This window comes from Monopterus albus, unplaced genomic scaffold (assembly GCF_001952655.1).
Source record: "Monopterus albus unplaced genomic scaffold, M_albus_1.0 scaffold11.1, whole genome shotgun sequence".
Lineage (NCBI taxonomy): Eukaryota > Metazoa > Chordata > Actinopteri > Synbranchiformes > Synbranchidae > Monopterus > Monopterus albus.
Window position 1 is genome coordinate 459,182 of NW_018127891.1, and position 17,228 is coordinate 476,409.

Below are 17,228 nucleotides of genomic sequence, written 5' to 3' on the forward strand. Positions count from 1 at the left end.
GCGGAACAAAAAAAAAAAAAAAAGGCTAGTCCCTCACCCCCAAAATCTGAAACTTCTTCTTTGCCATTAAAAAGTGTAAATGCACTGTTGATGAACTTAGTGTCACACCCCAGAGGTTGAATGCGGAACTGCACTGCAGATATGCAAATGAGAAACATCGTTCAGGTCATGGACTGTCTTCTTCTTCCTATTATTATGACTTTGATTGGCAGTTGGCAAACCAACGTATAGATGTATTACCGCCACCTACCGAACTGGAATGTGAAGCAATAAATAGCCATAGACTGCCAGGGCATGCTACAATGTTCAAAATTCATTAAATTAACCAAATAGTGACATTAATAATCATATGGATATCTACAAACAAAACATTTAACCATAAAACTATTAAATAACTTTTCAAGATTTCAAGATTTTTATTTGCCATTTATGCATAAACAGACAGGAGTCAGGTAAGGAGTCAAAAGCCAGAAAGAACACTTAGTCTTAAAATAAAAAGTTATATAAGGGTGACAAAGTATTAAAACACAATACACAAAAATAGGGTAATAGTGTTTCCCACAGTGAACTTCAAACATCGCACTTAGTAATTCACATGGTGGAGTTGGATATGGCATTACACTTGGTGAGGTAGTGAGGGGTTATTGCACATGTTTAGTAAGGGGTTATTGCACATATATTTTCACATTTTCATATTTGCCATCAGTCTTACTGTGGCAGGGAAAAAGCTGTTGTAAAGTCTTGTTCTGTGTGTGACGATACTGTCCACCCTGCTGTACCTGAGGCTGTAGGTGCAGTTTTTGTGTCTGAGCAGACTTAATAAGTCATAAAACTTGTTAATAGTAGTCTATATTTTTACACTGTTGCAGCTTTTATTTCAGTAAAGAATCTGAATACTTCTTTTACCTATGTAATGTAGCCCAAAATAAAATAAAATTAAAGTAAACTAAATAAAATGATTCCATATCTTTGTAGCTGTTTTAACTCTCTTTATGTCAGTTCCATTGTTTTTTGGTGGTATGACGACTCAGTTGTAGTTTTGTGTCTTTGTTGCCATAATGAGTCATTATGTACTTCTGTGGTAATTTTGAGTCCCTTTGTGGCCCATTGCCATGATAAAGGTAATCAATTGCATTTGCAGCATTAAAACTGTAAAAAGGCATAGGTTTGATTGTGCTGAACAAAATAGGATAGATAAGATAATCCTTTATTGACACTGTAACACGTACAATGACATTTTAGAGTAACCTCCAGTCAGTGCAACAATAAAAAAAACATAATATATGAAATAAGACCATATAAAAACTTAGAAAAAAGAAATAAACAACAGACCTCTCACACACAGGCATATTATACTTTAGCAGCATTGACTATGGTAACTGCTGTTGGGTAAAAACCATTCCTGAATAGTGGTCCTTGATTTACTCTGAACCATCTACCTGGCGGCAGCAGTTCAAAGAGTGAACGTCCAGGGTGTGAAGTGTCCTTAATGATGTTCTGAGCTTTTTTGAGGCAGTGGGAACCGTGTAGTTCTTCCAGAGTGAGGAGAGGGCAGCCGACAATCTCCTGGGCCGTATTAATGACCCTCTGGAGCGTTTTCCTCTGATCCACTGTGCTGCTGCTGTACCATACACATATACAGTATGTAAGGATGCTCTCAATGGAGCACCGATAGAAGGGCACCAGCAGTCTCTGGGAGATGTTGTTCTTTCTGAGCACCCGTAGGAAGTACAGTCTCTGCTGGGCCTTTTTAAGCAGTCCAGAGGTATTCGTGCCCCAGGTCAAATACTCCTTAATGTGGAAGGCCGGCACCCTCTCCACATGGTCCCCGGTGATGTACAGTGGTAAGATGTCGGTTTTCTTCCTCCTGAAGTCGACAATGACCTCCTTAGTCTTTGAGGTATTAAGTATCTCAACCTATTTGAGGTATAAAAATCTCAATTATTTTATTTTATTTATATTTTGTCTTTTCTATGATGAAATAGAAATGTATTTTGTTTTATAATTTTCTGAGGAAAAGCCTGTAGTCTAGGCTACCTTGTATCTATATATTTAGGGCGGTCCACTTATTTTGAAAATCTTCAACCCTCTGACAGGAAGTCGTCATCTGTGTCACTTGACTGTAATGCGGAAGAGATCGTCATCGTAAGAGCTGTGAGTTGGAAGGTCTGCGAAATGTGATAAAATCTCAGCAATTTTGTGCGTAAAAAGCGTGTGGGTCAATAGTTTGAATGAAGCAAGCCGTTTCTATTAAAATTATGTTTTGTAGACTACGTGTGACTTTGTTCGTGCTTTTTTAGCCTTTTTTAGCCTCATAGCAGTTAAGTTCATTGCATGCCTCGTGAGCCAGCCTCCTGCAGTTAACGGAGATAATCAATCTGTCCGCATGTAAAATGAAGTAATATTCAAATGGAAAGATTAAGATAATCAGTTATTTTTCCTGTCGTATAAACAGTAACTTGTTTTTTAGTCGTTTAGTGTGTGCTATAAGCCTGACAGTCACAACCCTAAAATGTTAATCATATTTCAGACCGTTTAAAGCAAGAAAATGTCGTGGATACGGGAGGGCGAATTAAACCTGATTGAAAAGATTTCAGCCAATGTCCTAAAGGTAAGCCTAAGTCTGTATAGTCATGTGTAGCCTACTTTTCTGCCTATCTATAGTTTCTCATGTATAGCCACTGCCTTTGAGTCACTGCATATTTTTAGCTCATTTCTAAAGAAGACAAAAGTGGACAATTAAATATCCTTGTTAAATCTGTGCAGCCTGAAACAAAGTAAAACTATTTTAGTGCCACAGAGTCTAGTTATCTATACCGAAGTTACATTGTTATCTTTCATTTTAACATCTAACATGTAATATTTTCTTTGTGTCATATATACAACACAAGAAAGGAGATGTATTTCTGCATGCCTTTAATTTTTAGACAGAAAAACAGTTGCAGATGGAATATTTTTGCATTCAAAAGTGTATGAGTCTTTTTCGTATTCTTAAAATATCTTAATGACAGTGTTAATTGTTAGACAATCCTCTAGAATTTTTCAAAGATTGCCAGATATTTATAATCATTAAAACATTTTGGACAAAATGCTTTGTATGTATGTGTAGTATAGTGTGAAAAACATATGTGGAAAGCGGACTTTAAAAGGAGCTTTTTTTCAACTGTTAATGCACTACTCATTGTTATTGCATAAACATTAAAAAAAGAAAAGAAAAACCCCATTGTGAAGTGAACATTTGTATAGCCTACTGAGTCAGTGCTTAGTAACCCCCGTTTTAATAGGACTTCTGATACTTAAAAACTACATATCATATTCTTGATGAATCATTTGATCTGTCACAGAAAATGGTACAAAATGATTAGAACCATTTTCACAAGCACAGTTGGACATCTTAAACTGCTTGTTTCTTTTCTCCAGAAATACCTAGTACAGAAGACTTAAAAGTAATGGCACTGTTTGCAGTTTCCTGGTTTTATGCATAAATTGGTTATGTAATGTGATCTGATCTTCACCAAAGTTACAACTATCAACAAACACAATGTTTCTAAGATGATCAAATACAAACAGTCGTGATTTTTCACGTCTTTATTGAACACACCCAATAAACATACAAAGTCATGGCATCAGTATTTTAATAACAGGCTGAACCACCTTTGGCAGTAATAACCTCAAGCAAGCACTTCCTGAAGCTGTGGATTAGACCTTGTTATAGAAATTTTTGTTTTGCGAATATATGGCTTAAACTTGTGGTCAACTCTGTCCGCACGGAATTTCTTGACTATTTGCTCAGCAAAAGATAGCACAAGCTGTCCGTGACAAAGTATGCACTCCCTGATGTTGAGTATCATCTTTCATCTTGTACCATCTCAAGATAAAGACTTCTTTCAATGTGGGTGTATGTGTGTCTAATCAGAACAGGTGGCTTTTATTTAATCCTCCCTGAAGCTTGTATGTGAGAGCCATATATATATATATGACTGAGTTATTTTTCCTTTTTGAGCTTCTGTAGCAGACCACTCTGAATGCTTTTGCAACTTTCTGCAGAAATAAACCTCACAAAGGCGGGTTTGTCTTTGGCCTTTATTCACACTCACCAGTGAACTGGACTATTAGGACACACTTTTTTTTTTTTTTTTTACACAACAACCTGCACAGTGTTCATGAGGAATTTTGAACCATTCTTCCTCACAGAACTGCTTCAGCTCAGCCATATTTTTAGGATGTCTGGTGTGAACAGCTGTCATGAAGTCATTCCACAGCATCTCTATTGGGTTAAGGTCTGGCCACTCCAAAAGGTGGATTTGGTGTCTCCGAAGCCATGACCTGCATCACCCAGCTTCTTCTGAGCTTCAGTTTGCCAACAGCCACCCAGACATCATCCTTCAGTAAAGACATGAAAGATCATGACTGTTTTATCAGCTCAGAAATATCATATTTGTTGATATTTGTGACTGAAGAACAGATTACATTTCATGACCAATTTATACCAAAAACCAGAAAATTGCAAACAGTGCCTTTGCTTTTTCTTGTGACTGTAAATGATTAATTGATGATTGTAGTTGCCTTATTACTGCTGATGACTGATTAATCACTTCAACTCTGTATTATTAACAGTGTGTGATGTCAATACACCCTACATGTCTTTTGACTCTCCTGATCCGCACTGTCTCCCAGGCAGGTCCCATGCCTAAACATGTGGCCTTCATCATGGATGGTAACCGTCGCTTTGCACTTAAGAACAACATTGAGCGCCAGGAAGGGCATATGCAGGGCTTCAACAAGCTGGCAGAGGTGAACTTGTCTTCTCAAACACGTCATCTGGACCTAAAATAGGTTTCTCACATGTGTAAACTCCTGTTGTTTTCCACACCAGACACTACGTTGGTGTAAACATCTGAACATCCAGGAGGTTACAGTGTATGCCTTCAGCATCGAGAACTTCAAGCGCACTAAAGATGAGGTGGATGGGCTGATGGAACTGGCCAGGCAGAAATTTGAGCGGCTGTTGGATGAACGGTGAGTTGTAAAGGTTTAAAATATCTTTTCGCTTTGCTGTTGCTTGTGGGACAATTTAAAACATCATGGCTGTGGCTCAGGAGGTAGAGCTGGTTGTTTCCTAACGGAGGGTTAGCGGTTCGATTCCCGGCTTGTCCAGTCAACATGTCGAGGTGTCCTTGAGCAAGACACTGAACCCCCAGTTGCTCCCGGTGACCACACTGGTGTGTGAAAGCGCTTTGAGTGTGCTGCAATGCATAGAAAAGCGCTTTATAAGTATAATACCATTTACCATGTATAGTTGAAGTACTTTAAGGTTGTTTGTGAGACTGAAATTTACATGTTTTAGTTTCAGTATATCGAATGGCCTAAAGCAGGAAAGACTAGCATATGAACAAGAGTGCATAATATTGCAGTGTTTTGGTTGATGCAGACATTTTCGCATCATTGCAATATATTAGAATACACAGTTTACAACTGTGGATTTAGCAGCTAATTATACTTCAACTGTAGTTGTTTCTGAAAATGTATATGTGCAAAAAAAAACTGTTAAAACCGGTGGACAGCTTCCACGGTTGAGTTTGAAGCTCAGAGGGAGGTGCTTTAATCTTCAGCTCTATAAATGGCCACTAGATGTTGTTGTCTTGGATTACCAGACATTTCTCCATGTTTCTCCACACAGAAGGAAGTTTTACAAATCCCTTATGTGAAATAAAAATAATTATTTCATTAATCATTAGTGTATAGCTTGTTAGCTAAGCGGATGGCTTATAGTTCCTCCAAATATAGAACCTGTTAATGGCTTCCCAGAAACACTGTGGTCTCATTAGCTGAGTTTACTAGTTGAAATGTTTGTCTTGGAGGCAATTTTAAAAATTCAGTTTTGTTAAAAATATGTAAAGGCTGAAAGAGAGGCATGTTTTGGAGCAGATTTGTTTGAATGACAGGAATAACCTGGAGGATTGTTACTAGCTTGTCCCACATCATTTCTGCTCTTCAATTGCCTTTTTTTCTTACAGCAGTAAAGTTGTAGAGAAATATGTCAATATATTTGTGTCACATGTTGGGAATAATTTTGATTAGTTCTGATACCTGTAATGTTTTATGAAAATACTCCATATTTTCAATATGTGGCTCGATGTCTTGTAACCCTTGTTAACTACAAGGCTGCCATGGTATATAATGGGTGCTGGGTGGAGTTATTGTGACACCCGACTAAACCCCTTTACACAAGAAATTGCCTTCAGGCAGTTTGGGAGAAATTACAACTCACCATTTTCTCTTTAGAAATTCTTGTTTCTAGGAATCTTTGTGTGACTCTAAGTGGGAAATGCAGACAAACGCGTTTCACCTGCTGTTTAAACAGCGTGGTCATCTTTTTCTCCCTGTTGTTTTTATGGGTTTCTTGTATATATTTCTCTTTTCTACTTCAATATGCTGCCACTTGATCTTCAGCAGCTGATTGCTAAAGCTGTGATCACAACCAGGACTCACAATAAGTATGTGTATTAATTTGTGCTTCTGCTTCTATGACCCTCATCATTAGTGACTCAAGTTTACAACCTTAATATTCATCTGACTCAAACAGATGTATAACTGTGGCCATTTTTCATGTATTTTATAACAATTCTTGTTTTGTAGATGTTTCCTGAATGTGTGTTTTGCCTACACGTCAAGATATGAAATCACCAATGCGGTCAGAGAAATGGCTTGGGGGGTGGAGCAGGGCCTGATCAAAGCAAGGTAAACTATCACAGACACAGTACTGAGTTAAACTGTCAGTGTCTTGGAGACATCTTTACTATGACAGGATATATGTTTGTGTTTCTCTGGTGTACAGTGATGTTTCAGAGGCATTGCTAAGTGAGTGTCTGTACAGCAATAATTCTCCCAATCCTGATCTGCTCATCCGCACCTCTGGTGAGGTGCGCCTCAGCGACTTCCTTCTTTGGCAGGTGAGAATGAGAATAACTGCATGGAAAAATGACAACAATCGAAGAAGTTGTTTTCTTTAATGTTAAATTGGAGAAATTTGGTTGAGTCTTGAGTGGCCTTTGCAGAATTTTTGGTTTTGACTAATACTTTGTGGTGATCTTTATTATTAGATATTTTGGGGTCATTACCTTCCTCTGTAATGTTGCAGCCATCAAAGATGAGAAATGATCATTGTACCATATAAAAAGTTTTTTAATAAACAGTTAATTGAAGTGCATGTAACAACAAACCACCAAAGACGATATTAACCTAATAGATGAAACTGTGTGCCAATTTTAGATGTAAAAGCATCATGTTGTCAAACACGTCACACCATTTCCTCTGAGACTAAGATACAGATTTTTCTTTTATCTTCCATCCTGCAGACTTCTCACTCTTGTCTAGTGTTCCAGTCAGTTCTGTGGCCAGAGTACTCGTTCTGGAACCTGTGTGAAGCCATTCTCCAGTATCAGTTAAATCATAAATCTATCCAGGTAAGTATTTTATTGTAACACAACTTGTTCACACCAATATGGAAATCTGCATTGGAAAGGGTATACAGGGAAATAGGCAAATAAAAAAGTCCTCAAATTACAGTGGCCCTGCATTAATTTGAGATGTGGAGAGGCTGTGTAGGTGAGAACCTGTGTGACTTTCAAGCTTCCCTGTTGCCAAGGCAATTCTCCTGCTTTCGCCACATGCCAACAGATGAACATAGGAAAAGATAAACATGTTTTTTAAAGTTAATTAGTTATTTTTGCCCTTCCCACATAGCTTACAAGTGGTGCGCCAGAAAAGGATGTTGCAAATAGTCATCTCCATGAAAACTGAATCATCAGCTGTATGTGACTAATTTCTCTAGCTGCCTATGTAGCAATGACTATGAAAGTATTGGCTGTAGAATAGAAGCATGTTCATGTTCACATCCGGATCCATCTTAGGAGAAGTGGCAATAATGTGTACTATCTGTTGTGCATGTAGTGTATTGCCACCCAAAGGAAGAGGACATTTTTCTAAATCAGTAATTAAAGCAGTTTCTTTTTTACATAACTATCTGTAATTTAATTGTATATCAGAAAGCCAGAGACCTCCATCAAGAGCATGAGGCCTTACAGCAGCTAGAGGCGGATCACGCTTGTGTAGCAGAACACCTGCAACATCATGGGAATGGAAAGCCTGCTGATGCCCAGAGAAGACAAGAGGCACTGCTGCATTACACCGCCTGTCGGGAAGAACGAGTACACGATTTCTTAGAAGCACTGAAGCACAAAAGAGACAGTTTCATCAATGACTTATGCAGTGAAGATGTTTTGGCCTAGGAGGGCTCTGAAGAATAAACCCCATATTGAAGTGGGGATGAAGCCTCTCCTGTACTCTTCCAAAAAGGGAAGAGCAACAGTAATTGGTTTCATGCTTTTACTGATTTGTACAAGATGAGATGGCAATTTTGCCCCTATGGGGCTATAGAATAATTGTGATATTTATGATTGTAGAGTTAAAAAACGGTCAAATAATGGAAATGTCTGGTCAAGATGTAGTTAAATAATTGTGTAAATTGTCTGTCAAATGCATGCCACTAATTGGGAGATCAGATTTGATGAGTGAAACCCAGGGATCTCAAGTTTTGGACATGTTTCCAAAATAGTTGCTTGGTTTAAGAGAAATTGGTACAGTTCTACATTTTTTTGAGGCTTAAAGAAAGTGTTGTTTGTTGAGTGTGATGTTGATAAAGTAACTAGATTTTGACCAGCCTTCTTAAACAGAATAAAGTGATCACTGTAAGTCAGATAATATTGGATGATGTACAGTATGAATCACTCCTTTGTACTCATGAACCACATGACAAAGTTGTCTGTGAGCATTTGCCCCAGTTCTTGACTCAGTCTGGATTTCAGTATATTAACTTTTTAAATTGAGCAGCAGAAAAATATCAAAATTATTCAAGTACTCTATCTTAATTACAGTACTTGAACAAATTTGAGTTATTAGTGCATTATTAGAGTATTCTTATGTAATGCTATATTATTTATCTACACAACATTTCATAGGGAGATATATATTTTTACTACACTACATTTGACATCTGTAGCTCCTAGTCACTTGCCAAGTTAGCATTTTACAGACTTATTATATAGGCGTATGAAGTGTGCTTTTTATACCAATAAATACCTAATAGTGTATAACATTGTTAAACTTGGCTCCATCCAGATACAATAGTAATATGCTGCATACACATCAATTAATTAATTTTTGTTACATTAAGAACATTGCTTATAAGAGTTCTGTAGTTTTACTTCAATATCATTTTCAGTGCCAAACCTTGTAAAGCGTGTTTTTATATTTTGTTGTTTCTAGCTTTACTTATAAGGAAATGTGTACTTCCTTCACCATTACTGTTATCTACGATTACTTGCCTTTTTCAACATAGATCAATCAGAAACCCTTGATACAGCACAAAAAAGTTGGAGTTAGTCCAGTTAACAGATTGAAAGAAATGCTGTGAAATGAGCCCAGTAGTGGAGTACTTAGAAGTACTGTACAATTTAAGGTACGGATACTTTACCTGAGTATTTCCTTGCTATTTTATATTGTAGTCCACTGCATTTATTTAGCATCTGTTAATACTGAGCCTTATATACAACTTCCTAACAGTGTATAAAAGAGTTAAAATGGGTGGTGCCTGGAACCACATGACACATTACGTCCAATGACAGACTTCGACATACAAAACTGGTTCAAACCGGTTTCGTTCTTATATTTCAGTGTATAAACTACAAAAACATTCGTTTGCGTTATACATTCGCCATTTTACTGAGCGACTGGTCGGTTGTCGTCTGTTATCTTCGAGAAAAGTCTGTTTTTACAGTTATATTTTTGTCAGCTATCTGTTCATTTCTTGCTAGCAACATGGCCAAAACGAAGGTAAGTGTTTATATTTTTATTTTTATATAGTGCATTGCCTTCGTTTTAACTCGAGTTTAGCATTTGACTGCGTTGGATATTTCTGCATCAGAGGAACGTCATCATCCCTAGCAAACGTTATAGCAATGGCGGTCTGACAGAAGACCTGCTTGGGCATCCTCCCATTCCTTGAAAATAAAAATTTATGTTCTTGCTAGTAATGTAATATATCTCTTATATATGACGTATAACGTGTTGTTACATAACGCATGACCTGCGCCAAAGCCTTCTGTGCAGCAGTTGACATTTCGCTGTGCAAAATTTTTGGCACCGTTCTGTGTTTTCTGTCTTGGGCTGTCGTTGGGGGCGGGGGGGTTGACAGGTTAAACGCAACAACAGACTTTCGACATGCAACAGCAAACTTTCGACATGCGATGTAAACGTAAAGATTATCCCGTCAATATGAGTGCATAACTTGTGATCTAAATTGAATAATGGTGATCGGTTATGCAGCAATCGAAATAGCGTTAAGCTCAAGCACAACCTGCAAAATTGGGGAAGGGTTGGGGGAGGGGAGGTGGCAGTTTTTAAGCTGTTTTGAATAAGATAGGTATGGCTCGTTCATGCATGGTGATTTAGTACAGGTTTAATATTTCGTCATCCAGTATAGAATTTATTCAGCAATATATAACATTTTCTAACGTGGCTTACGTGTCTGTGCATTTTGTATTAGTAATTGCACAATGCAGCGATGTGACATATTTTATATTCATTTAATATACCCCTATGATTAGTACGTTATTTTATCAACATTAAATTGATTTTGCATGTAATTAGTGGTTAGTGATTTGTTTCTAAAAATATCAATTTAAAATTCGAAATAGGGGAAGATGTGTTTCTAGATTTAAAAACTCGGATGCAATTTTGATTTGTTTGTATCTGCCGCAGGCTTGCGTGTTTGGGTGCATCTTTATTGTCTGGTGGTAACTACAGATGAGTAAAGTAGTAATTTTATCCGTTTCCCAACAGCTGTGGCGCGCACTGATACAAAACAAAGGAAGCTGTCAGGGCGCCAAGTCACTGTCATGATGATAGGACAGACTCCATTTGAATTCAAATATGCGCGGGAAGTTCTTTGTGAACTACAGATTTAGTAGCAGTGCAACAAATTGTCAGCAGAACTCTCAATACTCTTATTTTAATAAGATTGTGTTGTTATGAATTGCTGTTTATAATGCTGGCATGCTAATTAAAGCATTGTTTTTCTGTTTTTCTTGTCTTCAGCAAATGGTGCCCCTTGAGGTTTGTAAAAATAAAATTCAGTTATGTTTTTATATTGGCTGTGTTCATTTAACATTGCTTTATTTTGCAAGAATATTGTACAGCTGCACCGTCTCAGAATGAATTTTCAGTGGACAATTTTTTTAGTAGCTTAGTTTAGATTTTTTTTTTTTTTAAGATAATTTGGTTAAATGTTGGTTTTAATGTAATTTTACTGTTTGTCATTTTGTTGCTTTTTAGTTTACCGTTTCAAATCATTTTTGTCCAGACAAGCCGCCCACCCACCACTTTAATGAATGAATGTTTGTATTTTGTTAGGGTCATGTATTAAAAATAAGCCTTTTTTTAATCTGCAGTTATTGCTGACATTTTTCTTTCTCCAATCTTTGTAGCAAAGAAGAACCTCCCCACGGCTGGCCCTGGTAAGCTCCTTGCAAACACCATTAAGCAATAAGTTATGAAAGAAGGATATTTCACTATAAATTTTGTTCCTCAAGTTAGTTTTTCCTTGACAACAGCTTGCCCTAAGGAATAACTTAAAGTCTTTACATTGAAATTTTCATAAAATCATTGCCTCTATACATTCTACATTTAATACATTTTATTAAATTATTAAAAATCAGCACATTTTATCTGTGCAGATTTTCAGTCATCCAGGTCATAGTAAGCTGAAAACAATCAACTGGACTAGATTCCTAGGTCGAAGACGTTTCACCTCTCTTTAAAGCATCAGTCCCAGAACTGATGAAACCTCTTGGATGAGAGGTGAAACATCTTCAAAATCTAGTCCAGTTGATTTTTTTTTTTTAAAGTTTTTTTCAGCTTAGGACATTTTAATACATTTATCGGACTCTTATTTGTAATTATTACTATTTTGTAATCAAAGTAATTATCAATATTTTGTGGTTACACTAAAAGCTGAGATTATTTACTTGTGCTGCTATCCATTCTTCTTCACTGTACCTTTTGCTCTAATTTCTGTACTCTTAAAATTTAAAATTCCTTGTTTTACAGAAACCTAAGGCTACACCAGTGGAGATTAAGAAAAAAACTGCTGCAAAAGTATGAAATTGTTTAAATTAGCTGATCTTATCAAAACATCTCTGTGTGCTGTATGTCACGTGTGAAACAGATTCATGGCCTTGGAAGGGGAATATAACATTTACCTATCTTGGGAAAAGGTTAAAGGCCTCTGAAAGAAATTATAGATGTGATTGTACACTTGACTCTATTTCTTATTGTTAAGCATGTGATAGTTGTGTACTAACGCCTTTAATCTCGTAGTAATCAATTGCCATGTCATCTTGTAGAAGCCAGCCAAAGCAAAGAAGGCCAAACCATCTGAGAATGGCAGCAAGACTGAGGTTTGTTTCTTTAAGAGGCACAAATTCCTACGCAACAGAAGCACCTTATTTTCTTTCCTATTTTGTGCAGTATAATAAAAAATAATTCATGTTTGCATAATAACAACACCAATAAACAATGTAACCATGGTTCTTATGGTTACAGTGGCCACACATTTTATTTGAGACCACAAATACCCAATTCGGGCAGTTAAACTGTTAATTTGAGAGCACAGAAGTTAATCTGCCAGACTGATACTGAAGAAGTGCAGAAGACTGTTTAATATGCATGTGTATGTGACAGGTAGAAGACTAGTTATAAACTAAACACAGTAAATCAAATGAAAGTTTAAAAAAAAAATCAATACTGGGTATCTGAAAAGTTCTGACCGAAGTTTTGGATGTCTGAAGTCTGGTTTGTTGTGTTGTCTTTCTGTCAGCAAAAGGATTTACGTATACAGTGGGAATGTTGTAGGCAGGCACCCTGCGGTATATTAATAAAATGTAATAAAAAAAGGAAATCGATTATAATCAAGATATGAGTGAAAGAAAATTCAACATATTTACAAATGAAGCAAGGTTTTTTATAACTTGATTTTTATTTATTTGAACTTCATTATAAATTTAACCCATTCAGGTCAGTTTACACAACACAAGCTGAACACATACAGCAACCATTCAGTCTAGACAACACATCCGCCCCACTGAACACATTACCTTTTCATACCAGCCTATACAACACATGAGGGGCAGAGTTTTACAGTGTGTGTTGCATATGTACGTCTTGCACTTGATACGTGTATATTGTGTTTTTCTGTCCATCTTCGGTCCACACACTTTGCAGCACTTTTTTTGTTGCTGCTGGCCGCAACCTAGAATAATGAAAAGATCAGAAATTTTGCTTGACACCTCTCTCTCTTGCAAGGCATGAGTGTCAGACATATACTGCAACAGCATCACACACTTACTTAAGGCCCTGCAGATGGTGGTTCTGTAGGTCAGGTAGATGGGGCACCAGCATTCTCCTCCTGAATCCTCCTCATGATGGCAGCAGAGGATGGGGTTCTTGGAACATGTTATCTTCTCCGGATTTGAGGTTTCACTAGTGCCTTTCCCAGCTGGGTTAGAGTATGAGCAAATAAAGATTGGTTCCTGCAAGACAGAGCGTAAAATGTGTGGGAATGTGAGAGCAGGCAGGTATCGGCGCTTGAAATTTGCAACGGTGTTGCAACCTTGTGCAGGGACAGCAGGGGCATAAACACCAACCTAACCTAAAACCAGAGATCATCATGGATTATAATGCCACCAAAGGAGGTGTGGACAACATTGACAAGCTCATGACTACCTAGAGCTGCAAAAGGAGGACCCTACGCTGGCCACTGATGATATTTGACCTTTTGGACATCTCAATGTACAACGCCTTTGTCATCTGGATACCACTGACCCCAGAGTGGAACAGATGGAAGCTCCAGAGGAGACACCTCTTGAGTAACTGGGAAAGGCACTGTAAGACTTCAAATCCAGAGAAGATAGGTGAGAGAGAGAGAGAGGGGGGTGCTAAGTATAAAATTCCTGATGTAATATCCAGTAATATCAGCAGCAACAAAAGGAAGCGCTGCGAAGTGTGTGGACCCAAGATGGACAGAAAAACACAACATACATGTACACACACCGTAAAACTCAGCCCCTCGTGTTGTATAGGCTGGTATGAAAAGACAGTGTGTTCAGTGGGGCGGATGTGTTGTCTAGACTGAATGGTTGCTGTATGTGTTCAGCTTGTGTTGTGTAAACTGACCTGAATGGGTTAAATTTATAATGAAGTTCAAATAAATAAAAAACCTTGCTTCATTTGAAAAGTTGTGGAATTTTTTTCCACTCATATCTTTATTATAATTGATTTTTCTTTTTTATTACATTATATTAAAAACAAGTAGCACTTTAATTCATAAATGTGATCTTAACAAAGGTAAAGGGCAAATATTAACCATATATGCTGTTTATATTGCATGTAGTTAGGATGAAGTAAACATCTGTTGAGTATTTTAACATAAATTGTTTGTGTTTAATTAAAAACCCAACAATGCATTGGGTCCACCAGACCCACAAACACTGGCTGAAATAAAAAAAAAAAAAACATGACCGCCACACTTAACTGTGATGCTCTCTTCTTTTCTGTCCCTAGGAGCCAAAGGCTGAAGCCGCTGAAGCCAAATGAAAAACAGTTGATGTGATCACTCTGTGTACTTGGTGATTGTACAGTTTTAAATAAGTATTTTTTACCAAGTTTTATATTACAGATGTCATTTATAGGTTTGTTTTGGGCTTGCACTTGATGTAACAACTGTGTTTTCACATTCATGTCAATTTTATATCCACTTTAAAATGAATACCATCCATATTCAGTAGATATGGCATTTTAGTTTGTTTATTTTTATTTTTTGTAAACTGCTGAATAGATATTTTCCAAAAAGTTGAATTGTAAATTGAATTCTTAACATAAAGGCAGCTAGGGCATATTGTTAAAATTGAGATTTCCCTTTTATCTCCTTGTATTTTAATGTTGAACTGATTTTAAAAAAGTATTGAATCACTGTATAAAATTTAATCAGTGAAAATGCCACACAAAATGTTACTAGGTCAAAAGTTTGATACATCCCACAATCATGTATGATGTGAACCTGGTCATTTAAAAGATTTAAGTGTCGTTTCCTTTAGGGGAAAAGGAAGGCTTTCTGACTTCAATTATTGATCTTAATGTTCTTGAATAAAAAATTTCTAAATGTCTTATTGGTGTTACTTTAATGTGAGATGAAAAAGCAACAGCACTTTTGTTTATTTTGCATATACTATGACTGACCTCATCCTAGTGTCCCCTCCGGAATGATCCAGTATGTTGTGATACAGTGATCTCTGGACGCAGCTATCAGCTCCAAACCAGCTGTGGGCTCCATCTTAAAAGGGCATCCATTTTAAATACTCTGCTCCTTTTCTCTCTCTCTCTGTGCCCCCTGGTGTGTTGATATAGGCTTCTTTTTTATATGAATGTCTATAATTTGTAAAAGTAGAAGAGGTACTCAGACCCTTAGGTAAAAGTATCAATAACACAGTGTGAGTGTTCATTACTCGGTTGTTTGTAGTCCAAAAGTAAAAGTCCTGCAGCCAAGGTTTTCTTAAGCAAAAGTACATAATATTGTCATTTTAAAAATTACAAGTATCAAAAGTAAGTGTTTAGCTAAATTGTCCTTTGGGGTGTTTGAATATTTAGCAATGGATTATCACTGCACAGTCTCCATCTTTCTGAGTACAAATTAATGAAGCTAATGAGTTCTAAAAATATTTTTATTTCACCCTGTTCTGATGGAAATCTGCTAGTTTAATAACTTTAAAAGGAGTGAAAATCTAATAGAAACACATGAAGTGATCATGCCTTAGAATAAAAATTGCCCCCTTATTCTAGAAAAAACAAAACAAATTCAGTTATATTAAGAAGAAAATCTTGGCATGCTAAAAATACATCTGGGGCAGAGAAGTGCAATATTTATCTCTGGAATAGTGGAGTGGGCGTATTAAGTTAAGGTGCAGAAAACTAAAGTAGCTAAAAGTGCTTCCCGCCTGAATGTCTTTCCTTTGTAGCACCACTAGGGGGCAGTACCACATCACTACAGAGAGACTGTACTTGTATTTACTCCAGGGGTCTCCGTTTCCTTCCACTTTCACAGCCTTCAGTGAGACTTTGTGAGGATGCTGCTGTTTTTATACTTAATTGTTGTATTCTTTCTGCTGTCCCTTACCTGCTGCTGTTGTTGCTTTACAAAAGCATAATCCAGTCCAGCATATTAACCATCTCCAACAAATATCAAGATTACACACATCACTTCCAAGATCACCTCCCTCCTGACCCCCAGCCTCACTGGCAATAGCACATTACACTGATCACACTCTGAATCCACACCTTAGTATTATTTTCCTCACATTATTACAATCTGGTCACAGATAAAGGACTTTAGCAGATGCTTTTTCCCTTCCAGCTCAAACAGACTGCATCCTTGATGCTGCTGTACACATCTGTACCTATCTATGTGTGTATATGATATATGTTATATGGGTCTAGGATAGGGGTGTGATTTTCAGTGTTGATGTTGTGTGAATATATGTATGTTTCTCTGTTGTGTACAGTCTGCATTATCTGCCTGTCTATTTTACCATCCTGTGTCTCACAAGGATTTAGCAGTGGAATTATTGAAATATGGGCCAAATGTAGCTTTTTCTTAATCATCATTTATTTTATTTGAACATTTTATTAGTCTTTATATACATTTCTTTTCTAAAGATTATTGGTTTCCTACCCATAGTCCTAGTAAACGTCTTATTGCAACACTATGCATAAATGACGAACATGAGGCTTACCATTTAGAAGACTTATTTATCAAGTGCTAGTGCAGTTATGGTATGTTAGTTGTACTATGCTGATTGAAATTAAGATTGAAGATGATCAGAGTGTTTTTGATTTTATCATCTGACTTTAGGAATGATGTTTCTTTTTTTAGGCAAGTTTTAAGCCATTATGAACAAAAAATAAATCCTTGAGGTGCTCTGAAAAATAAAAGTTTCAACCTGCTTTATTCCTTGATAACTAGGCAACTAACTTTAAGATCATAGAATATTCAGTCTGTTCAGATTCAGATGTGAAGCTCAGTAGGAGTAGACACACTCAAAACATGAAATTTGAAT

At 36.9% G+C, this 17,228-nt stretch overlaps 1 protein-coding gene across 1 annotated transcript; it reads left to right on the forward strand.

Moving 5' to 3' along the window:
- Window positions 1-2,085: 2,085 nt before the first annotated feature.
- dhdds (dehydrodolichyl diphosphate synthase) lies at window positions 2,086-8,801 on the forward strand. Its single transcript, XM_020590212.1, has 11 exons — window positions 2,086-2,154; window positions 2,531-2,611; window positions 4,678-4,794; window positions 4,877-5,019; window positions 6,021-6,053; window positions 6,250-6,259; window positions 6,427-6,497; window positions 6,640-6,741; window positions 6,839-6,953; window positions 7,359-7,466; window positions 8,049-8,801. Exons 2-11 carry the CDS (start codon window positions 2,549-2,551, stop codon window positions 8,289-8,291), a joined length of 1,005 nt encoding a protein of 334 aa, XP_020445868.1. The 5' UTR covers window positions 2,086-2,154; window positions 2,531-2,548; the 3' UTR covers window positions 8,292-8,801.
- The last annotated feature ends 8,427 nt before the right edge of the window (window positions 8,802-17,228 follow it).

Excerpts from the sequence above, each read along its gene's own strand:
- dhdds (XM_020590212.1), top strand. The coding sequence starts at position 2,549 with ATGTCGTGGATACGGGAGGGCGAATTAAACCTGATTGAAAAGATTTCA. Across the intron at positions 2,612-4,677 it reads TTTCAGCCAATGTCCTAAAG|GCAGGTCCCATGCCTAAACA; the intron begins GTAAGCCTAAGT and ends ACTGTCTCCCAG. Across the intron at positions 6,498-6,639 it reads ACAACCAGGACTCACAATAA|ATGTTTCCTGAATGTGTGTT; the intron begins GTATGTGTATTA and ends CTTGTTTTGTAG.